This window comes from Leptosomus discolor, chromosome 2 (assembly GCF_034619465.1).
Source record: "Leptosomus discolor isolate bLepDis1 chromosome 2, bLepDis1.hap2, whole genome shotgun sequence".
NCBI classification, from domain to species: Eukaryota; Metazoa; Chordata; class Aves; order Leptosomiformes; family Leptosomidae; genus Leptosomus; species Leptosomus discolor.
Window position 1 is genome coordinate 20,413,343 of NC_141392.1, and position 21,056 is coordinate 20,434,398.

The following is a 21,056-nucleotide window of genomic DNA, read 5'->3' on the forward strand; positions in this document are numbered from 1 at the left end:
ATGAGAGAACTTCTAGTGGTGGAAGGTTTTATGAAGACATTAATCTTCTAACCTAGCACAAAATAAGAATAGGTTGACTTCAATATGCCACTCAGTTCCACAAAAATGGCATGAAGTGAAAAGTCTCTGTAATATTTACTGTTAATGAGACACAAGGCCAGTAGCAACCTGACATCTGATTAAAATTTTGACATTTTAAAGAAGTCTGTATTTAAAACAAGGAAGACCACAAAACGCCACCTCTTCTGCAACACAGGACATTAGCTAAAGGCGAAGGCATGACGAAGCGTAGAACAAATTGCTACCAAAAATCTCAGCTCTGACCAGCCAACAGCTGGTCATTTGGTCTGCAGTGAACAGAAGTTATGTTTAGGCTGCCCTCAAAGGAAAATAGAAGGAGGAGGTGCAATATTTTATTCACTAGGTCTGTAACAAATAAAGTGCTTGCATTAATATTTCCCTTTTCTTCTGTCAAGCAAAACACCAACTTTTGCTTATCTATGGTTTTACATTTGTTTTAAAGCTGTCTCTCCAGATTCAAACCAGATAACTTAATCCTGACCTTAACCCTGTTACTAGTCTAGTATAATAAATAGTATTTCAACGCCAACAGTGGACTTACATCGAGATGAATAATTTCTAAGCAACAGAAATAGGAAAATCTGAAAAAAAGTTTCTCAAACATGAAAACCAGATTTACTTCTATCAGCATAAAATCAGGATTGATATACATCCAGCTCTCAGTAGACCCAGAAAGACAGGCACTGAACTATTAGGGTGTTCAGCAAATAAAGACTCAAGCACTGCATGCTGTTGCTTTGAAACTAACTGTTTGTGTTCCACTAAAATCCGTTATATTGTCTAATAAGTAAGCATTTTCTAAGGACTGCTTAGAGCAATAATTCTTCATAATCTAAAATTAAAACACAGCAATAGCTCATGGAACATTACCCGGTTGTTGAAAAACTACAGTGAGTGCTGATAAGAAAGCATTGTAGTACTTACCGTACTGAAAGCTCACAAAAACGTGTTCAGTACACAAGCACCAAAGGGAGATGGAGCTAATCATGAAAGTTCATTTCTAATAACAAAAAAGTTATAAACAAACTGTAAAGAAAAATAACTTACGAGTATTTGATACCAAGGATATTTTGTACAGAGGTTATGCTGCTTCTGTGTGAGACCAAGAACTCGTAACCGCTAATTCAATCCAGTACATATATTTCTCCTGTTTACAATCCTCTAATTGGAGGCTCATTACTTACTCTGTATTTGCAGGTTCTCTTTTGATCCAAAACTTGCTTAAAAATGGAACCTAGAAATAATTTTAGTTTATTTTTATGACACCTCATTTTGTCCTAAACAGATTAAAAAACCAAAACACCTACTGCATTGTGCCTTTAGTACTGATTTTTTTTTTTTCTATGTTAGAAACAATGGAACAATTCTATTTATTTATTTATTTATTTATTTATTTTTTAAATATGAGGAAGCTATATTTGTGCCTTGGTACCTGCAAGCATTTCCTTTACTGTGTTGAAAAGTCTGTCTGGTTTTAAGTACTGTTTAGATTTAAAACTTGCCCCAAGAAAACTGCTTTTTTGGTACAAATGCTGTATTTTTGTCTTGTAAAGGTATTAATGAAAAAAATCTATCAGCAGATGACACATTATAAATAACTGCAGTTTCTTATTTTTCTTTGTGGACCGTAGAACTATCATGGGATGTTATGCTAATGCCTTTTGAGAAACTATGAACAACTACAAATTCTACCTACGTGTTTCATAATTTAGATTTGTTTATATTTGCATAAAGCCAGCCCTCTGGCCTGCAAAACCTGTTAAGAAGGGAAATTAAAAAAAAGACCCAAAACTCAAATCTACCATACTTACTATCAATAATTTTGTTGACACCATTCAGGAATTCCATAGACTCAAAATAAAATCACAGTCCTTTTTCTCCTTTCAGAATATAGCCTCTTAATCCAAATAATATCAGAGAAGTTAAAATTTAGTCCATTCATCTGGCATATGTTTCCCTCTGTTTCATAAACATGCATATCACAGAGAAAAATTGTTCAATTTAAGGTTTCTTACATGATTAGAGTGTAAAAAATCATCATAGAAATATGGTTATTCTCAGACTTAATAATGTCCTTATTGTAATGTATTATGTTTCCATAAAACAAAGATTTAGCACACCCAATTGTGTTATAAGCAGCCAGTAAATACTGTTAATTGTCTAGGAGGATTACAAAATAGAAATTCTTCTACTACTACTGTTCCAACAGTCTCACCACAAGTTGGAGGTAAAATGTCAAGAAAACTAGAAGGAGGACGCAGAGGAAAATATGTGACAGCTTATCAGAAACTCTGGTTCAAAAATTCTATGGCTACTGTAAATAAGGCAGCCTCTCTAGAACAATACAGTACTACAGGTACCATTTCCTTTTTACAACCTGTAGAATACTTCTTTTTTTCAATATTCTAGTTAAAAGTTATATCCTATGGGAAGGACAAGAAGTACACACTAAGAGTGTATGATGACTTTTTACACAACGATAATTAATCATCACATTTCATTAATAAATTATCAGGTGCTTGCAAGCTGTCCACAATCTTTTTCATCTAGTTTGCATATTTTATAATGGTGGAATAACATTTTAAAAAGTTTGAATAGGCACTTACTGGAATTACAGTTAATCCTGATACAGTCTAGATGGGGAAGAATAGATGAAAAATGAATATTTATCCTTCAAGGTAATAGCTGCAGACATCCAATAAAATCACAGTCCACCCTTCCGGGGACAGACACATGCAAATATGGCCACTCCATATCATCAATCTTTACATACTGTTATAACCCAGATATACTGCGATAAATCTTTATAAATAGAAACGACAAATAGGGTAAAAATGGCCAATTTCAAACAGAGCTACATGGTGACAAATCTAAGCGAAAAATCAGGATTAAATGTCAAAGATGCTTAACTGAGGCAGGCTGCAACTTTCTTCCCATCTGTGAAAGAACAGGTAATTTCTCTCGGTGCAATTAGAAAGTGCTCCGTCACAATGGGTCATAGAGCAAGCCAGGCCACATTCAGACATCTTGGACAACTCGTGTATAGTATACCTCAAAGGCTGATCTTCAAAAACTAAGTGGTAAAATACAAAGCTCGCCACCCAGGCCTGTAAATAAGGTTTTGTGGGTGTACATTATTTTCTTAATGCATAGACTTAAGAAATGAATAGTGACTACATTTAAAGTACAGAAAATAATCACGTATTTATAAACACTTATAATTAGAGAATGCTGTCTATCTTCAGATTATTTCCTTGACTAAGGAAAAAAAAAAAGGAGGGGGAGGGGAAAGAAGGAGGAGTGTTGGAGGAAGAAACACTATTGCTAGGGCATGGATTAACTTTCTTGAACTATAAAAGAGGGCAAAAACTACCAGAGGGTGGTGTTTTGTACATAACGAGAACGACCTGATCTGTAGCAGGATCCTCTGCTGGGCTTCCTGCATTTATTAAGTAAAAAAATCAAACCCTGCGCCACACTACTCGGTTAGTAGGGCTACTCCTGGCTTACACCTTTGAGGAACATATATACCATCAAACCTAGATTTTGTTTCCATATAGCTGAGTTTGTCATGTGTCGTCAACCGCATCAGAAAAGTGGTCGCAAACAGCCACGGCGCAGCGCCCGCACATCCCCTTTCACAGAAAGCGCTGGGGGGGCCGGGGGCTCCGCGCCGCCGCTCGGCGCCGGGGGCCGGCGGCAGCTGCAGCAGCCCCGGCTCGGCACTAGGGGGGACTGCGAGAGAACCAGAGAGAGAGGAGGAGGCGAGGAAACCCTTCGCTTCGCCTTCTCCCTGCCGAAGTCCAAACACCGGGGCAGGATCTCAGTGAGCAACACTTTTATGGAGTGGAGCGTGAGGTGATTATTTTCTTTTCCCCCCGCATGCTTTCTGGAAATCATTTTATCTGCGATTACAACAATAAAAAACCTTAATTCCCTTTAAAAATAGCATTCCTCTGAGTGGGAATGACTGCCCTGAACGTGCCTTTTCCTGAGTGTGCTACTGTTCTCTAAGGTCCTGACTTGGATTTATTTGTAAGCACGGCAGAAGCGCTTTTATTTATGCACTTTTTTAAAAAAAAAAAAAAAACAAACTAGAGAAAACCACAACCTAACTTTTTGTCCATCATGTTTCAAACCAGGAATTTTTTTTTTTTTTTTTTTTTTTTTTTTCTGTAAAAGGGCTTGTGCCTCCTGCGTTCACACGGCTGTTTGCTGAGGGCCGCAGTCTTTGGGCATTGAAGGGTTGTGTTATCGTTCGATACTACAAAAATACCACTACAAAATTATTTAAAAAGGAAGAGATGGATTTACTATAAATTTGACACCTAAAAAAAGGAGACCAAGAAATCCATCAGTGGGAATATCTAATTGCAAGTTTTCAGTGCTAAAACTAGAAATTCTTTAATACATTTGCCTGTTGTAAGTTAATTGGTAGAGGTAAAACTGAGCTGACCTATATATGTCTTGATTCTACTTGCACATTTATATCATGGAATTGCAACTGAGATGAAGTTGTGGTGGGAGACCAAGCTTCCACAACAAAGAATAATAATTTAGCCCCAAAATACCACTGATGAACTAGTCTTCTCTTTTTAGAATACACAATAGTACAAAAATATTGTGATGGATTATGTTATGACTATATAAAGAATACAAAAATGCAAAAGAAAACAAAACAAAGTATAATAATGGGCATGTATTTGTGTGTATATGTACATAGGCAAATGTTGCATTGACACGTGTTTATATATCATTTCATTTTTAATGTTAAAACAGGCCGTTTCATAAATGTTTGCAAGCAAAAAGAAAAATGTAAAGAAAATGTTAATTTCTTGGAGGAAGATTTTGTTACCTAGGTTGACCGTTAATTTAACTCGTCCCGCATCCAACTCTAAACGAAGGGTATCTGCAGATTCCCTAGAAGTAGTTGCCATTAAAATGCCATAAGCTCGCTGAGACCTGAACCGCAAAGAAACATCTTCAGCCTCTGTATGCATCACAACAGGGAGCTGGATTTTCATAAACATACTTCCATCATAGCTTAAAATTGTTGCCTCTGAAAACATAAAGCAGAATATCAGTTATGAAAGAATTACATCGTTTTTACTGAAGCTGCTCAAAGAGACTATAGTAAATGTATATTCACTCAGTACGACAGAGAAAAATTACATATTACGTATAATTATTATTATTGGGAAACATAAGGGAAGTTGGGTTTGGGTTTTTTGTTAGGTTTTGGTCTGGTTTCTTTTTTTATGTGGCATATTTTGATGCTTTTTAAAGAAACTAAATTGCTCTTTAATGAACCAGTCGTTCATGTATGAATCTTCAAGCAGATGGGTAAAATCACCTGTAAAGAAATGTTTGCAAGACTAGGCCTGTACTACTCAAAATAGGTCAAAGCCAGTAAAAGACATTCAGGTAAACCTTACAGCCTATTAAAAAGTCATGTCTGACTATCATCCACCTAGACAATTACCTTAGGATACTTTGTGTATAAACCTATCAGTATTGCTACTACCACAGTTACAGTTATCATCCAGTTAGCAAAAAGCCCCCTGAAATGGGTAAATATCCCCAGCATGGTTTGGACGGAGCACAGATTGCTTCATGACCACAATGACTGCAGTATGGATAGAATCAAAACCACGTGTATGAGCATTATGACAGCCTCAACAAGAGGATTGAGACTGGACTTGGCATATTGAGGGTAAGATCTTAAAAACCCTGAGACAAGCAAATAACTGTCACTTTTAGACATTACAGGAAACCCTCCCAGCGAGCAGCTCTGGCGCAGAGCAGTCACAGTCTGTTAGACCCCAGAGCAACCAGCCACAAGTTTTCTTTTTCCAGCCTCCAGGCTGGTAAAGAGAAAGGTAGCAGAAAGCTGCATTTCTGCTCACAGGGAGGCACAGTAGTTCCTAGAAAGCAAAGGACACATCTGTTTCTGAAATGTATTAGGAAGTCATTTTTTGCAGGACAATCAAGCATTGAGGCCAGTTAACCACCACAGCCTTTGGACACGGCTCTTAGACTCATTGACACAGCACATGGTGGTGGAAGAAGCAGTGAACAAGCAACATCCATTACCCCAAGCCACCAGTCAGTTGGCAGACCACCAGGAATTTCAGTAGGCTCCTTCATAACATACAAAATTTACCATACTACATTACTAAAACCACTACCTGAATGGCAAAATACACTACCTAAATGTGCCCTGTTTTATGCGCATCTGATTGTTTACCTACCACTAATTCACTAGGGACCTTCTAACTTCTCCCATGTCTCCAGCATTCTTTAACCCACCCAAAAACTCTCAGTCTTAGAAACTGCTGAAGTGTTAGACCATGAGGTCTAAACAGGATGCTACAGAAGCTTTCTTAGAAAAAGATGCAATCCTGAAGGCACCTCAACTCACTGAAAAAAATATGTTACTTGCTCAATGACAGGCCAAATGAGTAACAAGCAGAAAGAGAAGACAGCAGAGAAGAACTACAGGAAGCTTCTCTATGCTTCAATTTGCTGCAGTATAATGGAGACATTTATCGACAGCAAAGGTGTTTTGTGGTCCCACATGCAATAATGTTTTCAAGGACTGATACTGCTGATACTATCTTTAATCAGTATCACAATTGAAAACAGTGGGGAGATTTTTTTTTTTTTTAACATCATTACTTACGACAGTTTGTCAAAACTGTTTCCGTTATATATCTTGTATACTGTTAAAGATAAATAAGCTCTTCAAGAATTCCAGCCTACACAGCCCATGGAAGGACAAAATGTTCCACTAATTCTGTGAGTATATTGGAGACAAAAATGATAGACAGTATGTTCATCAATAATTCCAGACTTCCCCAATGCAAGTTTGGAGAAAACAGTTTGATGTTGGAAGAAAGGGGTTACGAATGCTGGCATGCAAGTCATTAGGTGTAACTGGTTAGAAGAACACATTTACAGGTTTGATGATTTCTAACTGTGCAGGTAATAACGTTTTCAGTATATTCTAAAGCTAAGTTTTTTCTGTGAAACAGATTAAATACTTAACTCACACCAGCCTGAGGTGATTTTGGGGTTTTTTTTTGGTTTTTTTTTTTTTTTTTTTTTTTATGGTTTAGTTTTGGGGTGTTTTTTTTTTTTTTGGGGGGGGGGGTGCGGGGGGGGGTGGTGTTGCAGCAGGCAGCAGTGAGCAGGGGCTTACAATTCATTCTTTTGCCTAGCTGTCTAGTCTGTACATGAAAAGTTCCCAAGATCTTTATCAAGGTAAACACAATTTATATAATCATAAAAGTTTGTGTTACATGATAATGTAAGAGAAAATAAATGTTATTTTATATTGTCTATTAAAAAAGACACATTAATAGTATTTAGGGTTTTCATAAACCGAGCAAAATCAGATGTTACAGGATGAACAGCATTCAACAACACTAGAGGTCTGTTGCTAATAAATTATCTTATGATAATGTAAAAGAAAGTCATTAGAATCAGTCCTGGAACTGTTTTCCAGCTTTCCTATAATTATTCAGTCTTTTAGAAAATTATAGAAAAAAAGGAGAGAAAGAACTGTCTTAATTTAATCAGAGATGACCTGTGAGTATTTAACATCATGGTGAACAGACCTGATATGATTAGATACTCAATCCTCCTAAACCATACTGTGCCAGTTATTTTGGAAACAGATGTTCCAAGAACAGACCAAGGAGACTAAACAGAAGATTGAATGACTTAAAAGCTCTGGGGCAATGAGAAAAACCCCTCATGTCAAGTAGCTCCTTTCAGTATGGGGAGGTCTAAGTCACAGGCTTTCTAAATACAAAGTTATCACAGGAAAAAAAAACACAAAAAAACATAAAACTGGCAGGAAGCAGGGATGATTTGATCAAAGAAAATTTAGCACTGCCCTGAGAGCCATAACTGAAGACTGGAGACACTACATATTCCTGAAATGAAAAATACAACTATGTTCAGTTTACTCACTGCTGGTACAAGTGTTGTTAGGAAAACCTTTTGCTGTTAAACCATTATTCTACATTAAGAAGGCAGAATGATATTTTGTCAATATTATGTTCATCTCTAAGGATGGCAAGCTGTATTTTGCCATGTGCATCATCCATTCAACTCAGCATCTTTTCCACTTGACTCAGCATTGCACTCAAGCTCTGCAAACTTCCATCTTCTGTTGGTCTTGGCTGGACAGAAGGCATCTAGCATTACATGTATGAGACCTTTGACAGCACAAGGAGTTCCCTCTTCCCTCACTGGTGTCTGTCTTGTAATTCTTTGTGGCAATGCCTTATTACCCTACCATTGTGCTTGGTGGCATACATTAAAAGAACTTTGTTTTCCAGACAATAGGAAAAAATAGTTTTGAAGATGAAATAAGAAGGGATTGTTTTATTTTGACAGTGATTGTTTCAGTTGTTTAATGGAATTGTTTCCATCCTGCAGTTACTGCAGTTGTCCAGAACGGACTGTTAATTTGCAAGGCCTGGTCAGTAAGACAGTGATCTGAATGAAGAGAGGCAGTGGGGGTTATACCAGTTATGCAAACCTTGAAGGAACATTTTCGCTGAAAGTATGTATTAATTTTTGCCCCTAACTTTCACTTTTTTTACTTCGGGCCAAGCAATTCCAAAGGGGCATGTGTCTCATCTTGCTTTGATATCTACACTGCTAACTGTTCTCACGTAAGTCTTGTCAGAATGTCTCTTTCCTCTTGTTCAGCTTCCTCTTAATTATTAGATTAAATGCTAATAGACCATAAGTTTAGCTCAGAATGCGCTATTCATTAAAAGAATCAGAGTCTCCACAGCAGGGAATAACAACTTTACTACCACTTCAGTGTTGGAAGCATAGCCTTGAAAAGAAAAAAACCCAAAACCCTCATAAAGCATTACTGACAATTTTTTTTGCGGCAGCAAATAAGTGCATGCAGTAGAGTTATTAACAAGAAATAAACAATAAGGTGTAATTCAGAAACTGTTATATTTTATACATTCTTTTTTTTTGATATTTTTATAAAATTGACAATTAAAACCCCTTGCTGCTTCTGTGTTAAAAACCAACCAACAAAATAAAACACACAAATGAACGAAAAAACCACTGAAGGTTCAGTTCCCCTCTCTATTTTTGTTTCCTTCAACTCATTTTTGATTAAAATCTCCAGGGCTGCATACTCTTCCTTCCTGTACAATACACTGACTCAATCAGCTCTGTGTCTGTCACTAGGGATGCACAGACTAGGACTGATACGAGAGGAGATCCAGACCCTTAATTTTCACTTGGGCTAGGATTACCTAAATTGATGAAGAGACTGAGGCACCTACTCTTCGGGAAACTTTTGTAAGCCTGTTTCTACCCTCAGAAATGCTCAGCTGGATATTTATGAGGAGAAACAGAATTTTCCAAATCGATGCTATTCCTCAATTCACAGCTTATTTAAATTAAAGTGAAAGAAGTATGGACTATGCATTTGAATTTCAGTGGTCCTCCTCATAAGTTTTGCTGTCAAGTTTGTGTTGTTTTTAACATGATGCTTGGTAAGTATGGATGCTTACTGCATGTATTTTAATAAATAAAACAGTATCTTGTTTCCTCTGGACCCCTTGTAGTGCCTCTAAATTCCCAAAGACAGAATTACTAATTTTTTTCTGTTTTTTTTCCCTTTGAAAGTTTACAGTAATATGGGGACTGTGTTGCAGCCCACAGGGCCATTTTTAGATCATGAAAGCACCCTCTGTGCCTGCTGTCTCTGAAATCACACACAAACTTTGCCCAGAAAGTTACAGATGATACAGTCCAAAGCCATACCAAGTATACGAACAATCTGGATCATCGATAACAAAGTATTCAGGTTTGCTCTCTGACTGTGTTTTATTTACCAGTGTAAGTACAGCAAGAATATCCTGCCCTGGAAACACTCACTGATATATATGGTTTTATTCCTATAAATCCTCTGAGTCTTCAAGCATATCGATGGCTACTGATTCAAACTCAAACTTTTAGTTTTTGTTCTATTCACAGGTGTAGACTAAGCTAAGCATTGTTTCATCTTTTCTATAACAGTTTAAATGATTCCTTCTGCTTTCTACACTGGTATTGTTTCAGGACTGAGGTCATAAGCCACCCTGTAAAGGTGCTAGAACTTGAACGCACAGGCCCAATTAGTTAATTTCAGTCAGAGATGGAATTACTATGTTTTTCACATATGGTTCTTCGTACTATCTATCATTACATCACCTGTATTTTTCTTTTTTAAAAAATTTAAAGCACCTAGAGATAATACAAGAAATTAAAGCTATACTTCTTTATTTAAGGTATATGTGTATACTCAGGTGTGTGTGCCTGCACAATGTGGGTATCTACAGACACACATGCTCTAAATATATTTTCTTCTCAGAAATGTCACCTTGATAAATCTTTCTTTCCCTACCTACTTTTTTTTATCACTGTTTGATGAATTTACTCTTGCGCATTGTTCCTAGCCATCCAGTCAAGAGTATACACCTGCAAAAGGCTTTGCTGAGAGTCAGTCACATATTGTGGTCCACAATCAAAGTAAGATAGGAAGCCAAATTATATTGCTGTGACATCTGTCTGTCCATCTGCTGTAGTTTCTGTAATCTACTAAAGCCAATCTACAGATTATACTGATGTTTAACCTTGCTGAAAAATCAAGAAAAATATCAAATATAACTTGCAATAGGATAAAAAGCATATGGATCTAAAAAAAATGATAATTTTAAGTGTACTGAAATTCAAACAGAACTGAGTTTTGTTCTGTGTATTTTGAGCTCCAATAAACTGACTAAAATTATTTTAGATACTATATTGTACGTGATACATCCACATGTGGATGCCAATACTCCTATTTTAGGGGAAAGACCATGAAAAATAAATGATGGTCCTAAAAAGTAGCTATATGCTTTTGTTTACTGAAGAGACCTTAAATCATTTAACATTAAGTTAAAAATTCCAGTTGTTTAATATCCAATATTTTATTCTAGTGCTTTCTTTTCTTTGTGAGACTGTATTGTTTGGTGAAATTAACATGTTTCTATTTGATTTATATTAGTTTGAACAATTATAATTGTGTTGCCTGTATCACCAAATACAAAAGTTTATCAGTTACTGCACATGGGTAGCAGTTCTAATAACTATGTGTGGTAGGATGCCAACATAATGCTTTCAGAATTCCAAAAGCTATAATCTTATTAATGTATGACCCTTTGGGATATGAACATTACTGGAAAGAGATCTCCTTTCAGTGTAGTTTCCTCTGGAGAGGGAAACCCAAGAGCAGGAAATGATCCCATACTCTCTGAACTGCTGCACGTATTTCTGTTGGACAAGAACCAAATACCATTGTACAGAAGCCACCACCACCATTACAGTACCACCATTCCCACTAGGGGAATGCACTGGGAAAATCAAGCTCTCTATTGGAAGATAGTTGAAAATAAAGTGTGGAAAATAAAAAAGACAAAGGTTTCTACATAAAATATTACCACCTGTCAAATATATTTACGAAAAATTGCTATGATGAAGCCTCCTTTTACGTTCTCTGCAGATCTGCATGTGTTTTTGTCTCTAACACACGTTTCCTAGCTCTCAAGTTGAAAAAACGCAAATCCTATTTTTACTTCTGCCACATGTAATAGCAGAATTTTGCCACAGGGTGGTACACCAGACATGTTTAACTGAAGGCTTTTGTAATGCATCAGACAGCTCGGTTATGCCCTCTGTCAGCTTCACTCCACCAGTAACAGAACAATCTGGAGACCTCAGAATAACTGGCCATTAGCCAAAGGCGTATATATTCAAAAAGTAAGACAGAAAAAAACAGAAGAAACTGAGAATCTACTTGCAAATGCTAATAATATGACGGTATTAATTTACATAAATGCATATGTCTATTTACATACAACTTAAAACGTTCATCAGGTTTTTATTTTTAAAGAATATATTTTTATTTCATTTTACTAACTAGAAAAATGAATCAAACCAGATGGAAAGAACTTACATTCCCAGCCATTAAACTTCAGGTTTAGATTTTGGCCTGAACAGAAACTGTCTTGTGTCAATTGTAAAATGAAAAAATACAACTTCTGGCATTGAAACACTTCCTATTCCAATGAGAATAAAATCAAACATCCAAAATATTAACTAAGCTTTTTAATTGTTTTCCTACAATCTTACCAGCGTACTATGGAATTTTAAATTTAGGAAGTTTTCTTCCTATAAACTAACATCAACATTTGTCTTCCTTGCCACTATCCACTTTTTCGACTAAACGAATGGGATTTGTCAACTTTACATTTACATTTTGTAGGCAAGAGGGATAATCAGTAATTTAAGACACTTGGGTACTAGGATCTTTTAAGAAAAATGTTAAGTAAGAAATATAGATTCCTACACTGATTCTTTTGCTTCATGGCTGAAGTTCTGGCCATGAATCTAAGTGATATTGTGGAATTCAAAAGTAAATTCAATTACACAGTGGTACCAACATAAATAGGTGGAGAAGAAGACCTCAGTTTGGAACTGGAATGTTTAGTAATGCAATAATAATTGGAGTTACTTTTACAAAACTTTTCAGAATTCAGCAATGTATGTTGAGACACAAAAGCAGACATTCAGCAGTACTGACTCTCTGTTGTAGTCAACTGATACTTCTTCATGCATCTTAGAAACTCCCCTAAGATCTTTCCTCTAGAGTTACTTCTTTCAGTCTAGAGCAAGACTCCATCTCACATAAACAGAAATCAAGGAAGGTTTTTCTGCCCCAGGAGAGTTAATGTTATTTTATCATTTTTAATCATTGCAGGATTCTATAAAACAGAAATGCAGCCATCTCATGGAACCTACCTCTTTCACATGATCTGCCAAGGTACCCTGTACCAGAGCAATCACAAACATATCTGTTCCACCCATCCCTGCATACACCATTGTTTTTACAGGGGTTGCTAAGGCAAGGTTTTGCAGTTTCTCTTGAGCATGAGGGTTTTACTCCAGCTGTACTTTGAATTTCAGCCATCTGTCGAATGTCTTTGCTTTGACCATCAATAAATAAATCTCTAATGCAGCCGACGTATCCATAATTGAGAAGTGCTGTCCACACCTCTGTTGGGAAGACGAGGCCTGCTTTATTTTCTGGTAAGCCTCCAAGATACAAGTCATCATCCAAGTCAAGGATTTCACTTTCCCCTGGTGCAGTATATGGTGTACGTAATGTGTTCACAGATATGGTCCCTGAGAAGAAAAAGAACAAAATGCATGATATTAAAGACTAAAGATTTTAGTAAGTACTGCAGTTTTAATCATTAATCTACTTGCCACATTAGCTCCTGGCAAACATCTATAAATGAAATATAGGTATTCTCTTTGTACAGGTATACAATGATAGATACACTTCATTATTTTAATTACAATGTAGTACAAATACTGTCAGAAAGTGAACAATGTAAAAACTTTACATACAATACTGCATTGTCACAATATAAAAAGGAGTCAAAATCACCTTACCAATCTTGTGGGGGTAGGGGGAAAGCATTTCAGAGTTATTTTCAGAAATATCCTGCTTGTGCAACAACAACAAAATCTCTTCACTACCTCATATGTGCTTCAAAGCATTAAGGCTGAGGCTGCAATGATAGGTTGCAACATGGGGGGCAAATCTGTATCGTTGGTCTCAATCCAAAGACACGGTGTTTAAAAAACACCCACCACTTTCAGTGGGCTTTGGGTAAGACTTTTTTGTTTAAGTGCAGAAGGAAAATACTCTCATCAGCTGCCAGACAAGCAATCATTAAGAAGATAGTGATGTGCTCCTAGAGGGAAAATCAATGCCTTTGACACTTACCTCAAAATGCGTGCATGTTACAAAGACAGGGAGAGAGGACGTATATAGAACCTCAGGAAATTAGAAGTATCTTTTCCATTTAAGTTAAAAAAATAAACAAACAGAATTAAGCTTAAAATAAAGTTCGGCTTCTACAAAGCATTTGAACAAAGAAACTGTAGTCAGCTGTAAAGATCCTCTTTGTTGTACTTTTAAAAAGTAATGAGGCATCCAATTTTTACAATTTGAATAGGTTTAAACCCAAATTTAGTACATGGAATTACAGAACTTATGTCAACAAAATTGGATTTTATTCACTGTGTAAAATCACTTGAAAAAAGAATCTTCATGTAGATCTTCACAGAAGTGATCCTAATCATTCTATATGGGTACAAAAGCAACAAAACATAAATAAAAACATTATATGTCTCACCAGATCATTATAATGTACCAGCCACATTATGGAACACTTATCTGCTGGACACACTACTAAAAGTGTATTAAAGGTGACAAGACACCAAAGAATCACATTTACCACAGTATACGTATTTATCATACATATATACACAGAACTAAAACAATTCTCTGTTTCCACCATCATCATGACACAGATTCCAGAAGATAATACTGACTATCAAAAATACTTCCACTGTGGTGGGATTGATGCATGAGAATAATAGCTTCAGAATTTTTATATTTGAATTTTTTAAGCAAACAGAGTCAGGTCAGTAAAAGATCATCCTCTTACTTGGACACATCCTAAAATTTAGGATGTTGCTGTACAGGCTAATTTAGGACCAAATGCTTTAAACCTATGTTCAGGCAGCACTTGCACCCACACAAGGTAGCTCAACTGCAGCCTCCAACCTCAAGCTTGTGCACTGCCACAGTACTGTTGTTTGCTGAACAAAGATACTTGTATTTTCAAGTTATCCATGATGCTAGAAGACATCTAAGGCTTCATTTCTATTAAAAAAATTATTCAGCTAAGCCTTGACAGTTTCCAACGCACAGGAAAAGACAAGTAAATCTCAGCCGGCATAGCTGTGACATTAGTATGGTGGTTCAAAACATAGGTTTTGCAAGCACAGAAGTCTGAGAAAGGTGAATGATAAAGGGAACTGTAGATCACCACTACACTCTGGTGACTGTGAATTATAGTTTGGTGATAGACTGAAGCAAGAAAATTTTCTTCTGTATGTCATAAAGGATTACCCTGGAGAGAGCTTAAGTATTATTTTGAATAGGTATCAATAGCTTCTTAAAGAAATGAGCCTTTCCTCTCCCCAAGAAATTACACCATATAAAATACCCCTTGTGAGAAGGCCTCTGACATCAGTGTAATCATAGTATGTAACGACTATGGGTAGAAAACCGTAACAGGCAACAACTTTCTATGCATCTTTTTCATGTTTTGGAAGGCCATGGAACCTCTGTTATCCAGCTGGATATCTCCAATTTATTGCTGGGCATACCCATGACACTTTGACTGACCTAGATACTGTGTGTATTACCCTTAATCAAATGACTGTAAATTACCTTTGTTTAAACCTTTTTGTTGAGGTCTACACTAAGTCAAAGAGCACCTGCAGAAGACTCAAAGCTTTAATAATTCACTCTGGCCCGTCTGTTATTTAGGAGCTTGACCAAAATATCATATAGTACACTGTCTAGAAAAGGAACTGTGGCTATAATACAATAACTAATAGCAGAAAACCCATGTCTGGGCACAAGAGTTTCATGCCATCAGTTACCAAGTTATCCTAGTTTCCATCTGAACTTCTAACAGCATGTCCAGGTAGCCATACAACCATCACTGCTGCTGGTATCCAAATCACCTTTTACATACCTCTGATAGTTAGTAAAGTTTGAATTACCTAATTGCTTTATAAATGCAGGTGAAAAATCCAAGAAAAATAAGGAGGAACGAAAGAAGACTTCCAAAATACATACAAAATTATAGTTTTCTTAAAATATCCTAAAAAGAAAATGCAAAACTCAATTTCATACCACATAGGCCTATAGAAAATAATTGGTCCGTAAACACCTTTGCATTCACAGTGCATCCAGAGCTGTGACACAGAGGTAGAGTGTGCTGTTTCATGTAGCTGGTTTTTTGTTTGTTTGTTTTGTGGAGTTTTTTTGAGTGTTGGTTTGTTTTTTTAAGTCTTTCATCCTTCTTGAGGGAAAGTTTTCAAGTTCTACTGAAATGATCTCAGGGTGGACCTCATGACATTGGCAGATGTTACCTCAGAACCCAGGGATAGTAATGCACACCCCTTTTGTTGTATTTCAGTCCTGCTTCCTCTGGGAATTATAGGCAGATTAAAAGGAATTGTTGTGTCAAATTGTCAACATGCTCCAATCCATTTCTACTTACAAATGTGAAGAGATATCACTTTCCAGACAAGCAGGAAGAAGGGAAGCTAATGCAACATACAAATGTTGTATATGGTCAGCACAGGATAAAGTTAATAATTCGCCCTGTAAAGATAATGTAACATCAACCTTTCTCACACCAGAATTGTCAAGTTGAGCAAGAGGGAAAAGAAGGGGACACATCTCATTTTACAAAATAATCTAAAGACAGCAGAAAAGGATGAGGAAGCAGCAGACTCAGAAAAGCATTGACCTCTCAACAGAAAGAGAAAACTATAACCTTAAATTGTAACATCTCTGTAGTAAGAATCGTCCTTTCACTTATATCTTCGCATAGTACCTAGCATAACAGCACCCATAATCAAATTAGTAGTTAAACTATTTGTTTGAAAAGAGCAGGATTAAGGCAATAATATCTTCCAGGAAACAAGCAGGTTCCTTGCAAAGTTTTTAATACTCAAAGTAGGAAATACTGTCTGCATTTCTACCAGAAAAAGAAAGAAACGGGAAAAAGCTGATAGCATTTGGTTTGTCCAGCCTGAAAAAAAAAGAGGAAGACTGAAAGACAGGAAGGTGCGGCATGATCTATTTAGTCTGTGAATTCATGATCTAACTTCAGACTCTAAAACCAGGTAGCATTTCTTATGTCCAGAAATAGGACTTAAATTTAAAGGTCCTATAATGACCTACAGGTGCTCTGATCCTACAGCATTTCACCTGAGAGCAAAATGCAATTTAAACATTCAGAAACGTCTTTGTGTATTGGAGGAACAGTGAGAAAAACGAATGAAACTATGACTTTTGGCAACGATTTTTGACTTAAAGGATAACTGATTAGTGAGCAGTTCTTCGAAACAAAGAGCCAACAATATAAGTCAACAATAACACAGGAGCAAAATGGGAAACTCTGGGAGGTACAGAGAAGCCTACCATACCACTTTACTGAGCATTGATAAGGTTTACCGTGAACTCTGCAAAAGATACAGATCAGCTGAGAAGACTGCAGAAGATGGCAATAAAAATGGTCAATAGCTACAGAACATGATATATAAGGACAGGAAACAGCTGGGTTTTCTTAGACTATGAAGAAAACTGGAGACTGACATAACAGCATTCAAATCATAAAAAGTATGGAGCTATGACACAGGAAAAGTGTGGTGTATTTTGTGCCTGCTGTGAACAAAGAAATTACGGACAAAATGGCTTGTTTTGCATACAGAAATACTCAGTTTATGAATGATTACATGGGGAGGTTGTACAGTATCCTCTGCTGGGGTCACTCAACATACATCTGTCAAGACTGACACAAGTGCATTATCACCACTTTCATTGAAGAGGCAAAATAGAGGCCTCTCAAGGTCACCCCATCTCAGTTTTTCTATAAGCTTATGAATAAATGAAAAACACTAACAGGACCATTGGAAGAATTTTCCTTAGAATGCAAGATAAACCCTTTATCTCAAATACGTAAACTATTAACAGTTGTTGAAACAGGAACATATAAACCTGTAAGTTCTTAAAAGGTTGGAAAGACGGGGTAAGGAGTATATAGAAGTGTACATGTGAAAAAAGAGCCTGCAACAACAATGCATCTAATGGATATCAACAAAGCACTACCTATAGTGAGATATTGATTATAGTTAAGCTCTAATTAGATACTCTAGCGACAATTTCTGGTATTTAAGCTGAAACTCTTAACTTTAGCTCGAAGTTTCAGTGACTTCTTAGCCCTTAAATGCTACCTACCTACAAAAAACATTCTGATATGTTCTGTTTTACAGTTCCGTACACAATTGGAGGTTGACAAGATGAGTAAGTTTCCTCTCAGATTTTACTGTCTAATGATGATTTCCAAAGGATGAATGCTGGTTTAGTCAAAAGACACTTGCAAGGTTATCCTTAAATATGGTAAACAATTTAACAAAGTTTTAAACAATATTCAACTCTCAGAAAACAGTTATTAAACCTAACTCTACTGCATTACAAGAAAAATTGTGAGCAAAGACCTTTACAACTGCTTCATGGTTGGTTTTGTTTGTGTGGGTTTTTTTTTAGTTTTTGGTTTGTTTGGGTTTTTTTCCCCCAGTTCTTTTACTGCAGAGTTGACAGTATTGTTATGAGCAGAACAGACAAACATTTCCCTTAGGTGCGAGTTAATGAGCCTCCTCAGTCATATTCATTATCTCAGCAATTTACTTTTTCGTAAGTCTGTGTATAAGAAACTACAACATATTTCTGAACCTTGTCTCGATTCTGATCTGTTAAGTACGAAGATTGTAACTACAGCAACTACAACTATTCTGATCTCTATGTTTACCTTTTGTGGCCTATTTAGTTGCTTTTTGTGCATGTGAAACATGTTTGCGTGCTAAGAAACAGTGAAAAATCAGAGTAAGGTATTCTAAATAGACTTTACATAGTGTGTGCTAAAGCATAATATAATAGCTGTGATGAAGATGGTGACCAAGGCATACAGCCCATGGCAAAGCCAAGGGCACACGTGAAGCAGCTTTGAAGCTACTGTCTTTCACAGGAATTCAGAATAATCATGAATACTGGAAGGGAATTCAGCTCACATGACAGGACACAGCAGCTGGTACCAGGTTTTGTCCTCTGCCGCATGCTTAGCAAAAAAGACTGCGGGAGAACATGCATTCCTTTTCCTCTGCTAGCAAAAAAGATAGATCAACGGAGGAGGTATGAAAACAATCTTTACTGAGCACTGGGAAATACAGTTTCAGAAGTTCCTTCTCACCGAAGATCTGCTTTTTAGGTAAGGAAGTGCTCAGAGTAGGTCTTACAGGCAGCAGGATGGGATTCTAGGGTGGAAAACTTTTGTAAGAATAATAGGTCAAAAGTTCCTTCAGCAAAAGGAAATTAAAGGGCACCATCTCTTCCCTCTTCCTTCTATCTCCCAAAATCTGAGGGGATCAGCAGAATTACTAGTGAATAGGGCCTGGATAAGTACAATTTTTAAAAGCGCTCTCACTCCTTAGATCTCCCCCACTAGAGTCCTAGACAGGCAAGAGCAATGTCAGTAGTTTAGAGTGGATGCTCTCTGTGACTGAGAGTCCAGAAGAGAGCAAAGAATAAAAAATAAATCGAGTACTTGCTTGTCCTGCTAACAGAAAAGTCAAGGAAATTAGCAAAGCTCCTTGAGAAATGTCATGGCTTTATTATCTGAGGGAACCACTCTGCACTGGATTTGAAGGCTAGGAGTAAAAGGTTGCAAGACACGAAACTTCACGTTAAAAAAAAAAAAAAAAAATCACAAATTATTTGAGCTACTTATTCATTAACATGAGAATCCCTTCCTTTATACTTCATAGATTGTGAAGAATTTTGTCAGCAGCTACTCAGAAAAGCCAAATTTTTGCTTTTATACAAGGTATGTTCATTCACTTATATAGAAATTCTGAAGGTAAGTAAGTGAAAAGTGATCATATTCATATGATTTCCAGTGTATTTGGTTTTGGCTAGAGAAAATAAATGAAAAAGTTTCCTGGAATAGTAAAGCAGATTTTATTATTCACGGAAATAAGCATAATAGACCAACATGAATAAGTAATGAAGAAATAATCTAAACCTAAAACACCAGTACTTCCTGTTCTGATCAGAAGAAAATAGGAACATATAGTTCATTGGTTTTTTTAATTGCTAGGCAGTCATTTTACCTGGTTAAATCTGATGGTCGAAGATACTACGCAGCCAATATTCTTATTAAGAAAAACAACAGCATTGCTACAGTTATTGGTACTTCTACTGTAAAGTATTATTGTATGTAGTAAAATCACAGAAAATCTTTGATGTCTCATTCAGATTTCAGTGAAATATTCGGTTTGTCAATCCATACGCCTACATGTTTTTTAACTATTTTTGGTAATAGTTCAATATTTTAGTGTGAACAGGTACTACGGTCAGTTTTCAAGAGCAACAAGGTAAATAAATTTCACCTGATTCATCACTAGGATTAATTTTTCTTTTACATATATATTTGACTATTTATAACGCTACTTATAAATATTATTCAGTCGTGATCACCAGGTGTGTATCGCTTCCTAAAATTAGTCTACATTCTTGCTGGTGTCCATCTACATTTTTAAAGAATTAAATAATGAAGTATGTCCTAAACTTTCTTAATGGCACTTGTGAGCTACAGTTTTTGTGAAGCAACGGAAGTGCAGAACATATCTTCAAATGTAAACAATTGCTATACATTTATGTCTTTTCTTTATAGTTGCGTTGACTTTGGATGTGAGAATAAACTTTGCTTTCAGTGCACTCCCACAGGCATGATGATTACACAATTTACTGCCTCATATAAATCACTGAAACAGCACTTAAGGAATCCTGAAATGCAGATTGTAGTATAAATAATACAACCATTTGATATTCAAACACAATTGAGGATTTTGAGAAGTTTGGTTCATTGTTTGGTTGTGGGGTTTCTTTGGGGTTTTGTTCGTGTTGGTTTTTTTAACCTCAAGAAATGTGAATAAGCAACTGACATGTTATAATCAGAAAAATCAAACTCTGTACAATTAGAATTTGAAGGTCCACAGCCCAGGAATCAAATAATTATTTTTCATAATCCTAGGGTGGACTGTTCAATTGAATTTGGTCTGACTTTCAGCATGGATTTGACTGAAATCTTCGATTTAAACCTGCACCTCAGATTTGCTTGATCTGAAGTCTGATTTGTAGGTAGTAAGAAAGTAAGTCATGAAACAGTAACTTCTTTGGAGTGAAGTTTCAG

General features: G+C 36.4%; 1 protein-coding gene across 24 annotated transcripts in view; it reads right to left on the minus strand.

Moving 5' to 3' along the window:
* Positions 1-21,056, minus strand: part of NRXN1 (neurexin 1) — a 719,965-nt gene that overhangs the window by 398,526 nt on the left and 300,383 nt on the right. For 17 of the 24 annotated variants that reach the window (XM_086460699.1, XM_086460690.1, XM_086460696.1 and 14 more), the window contains 3 exons: positions 12,949-13,332; positions 4,937-5,140; positions 2,688-2,714 (listed from right to left, as the gene is read on the minus strand). In XM_086460699.1, the coding sequence (XP_086316825.1) occupies positions 2,688-2,714; positions 4,937-5,140; positions 12,949-13,332 (615 nt within the window). The remainder of the gene's footprint in view (positions 1-2,687; positions 2,715-4,936; positions 5,141-12,948; positions 13,333-21,056) is intronic. The other 7 variants (XM_086460706.1, XM_086460705.1, XM_086460703.1 and 4 more) reach the window with 1 other exon arrangement.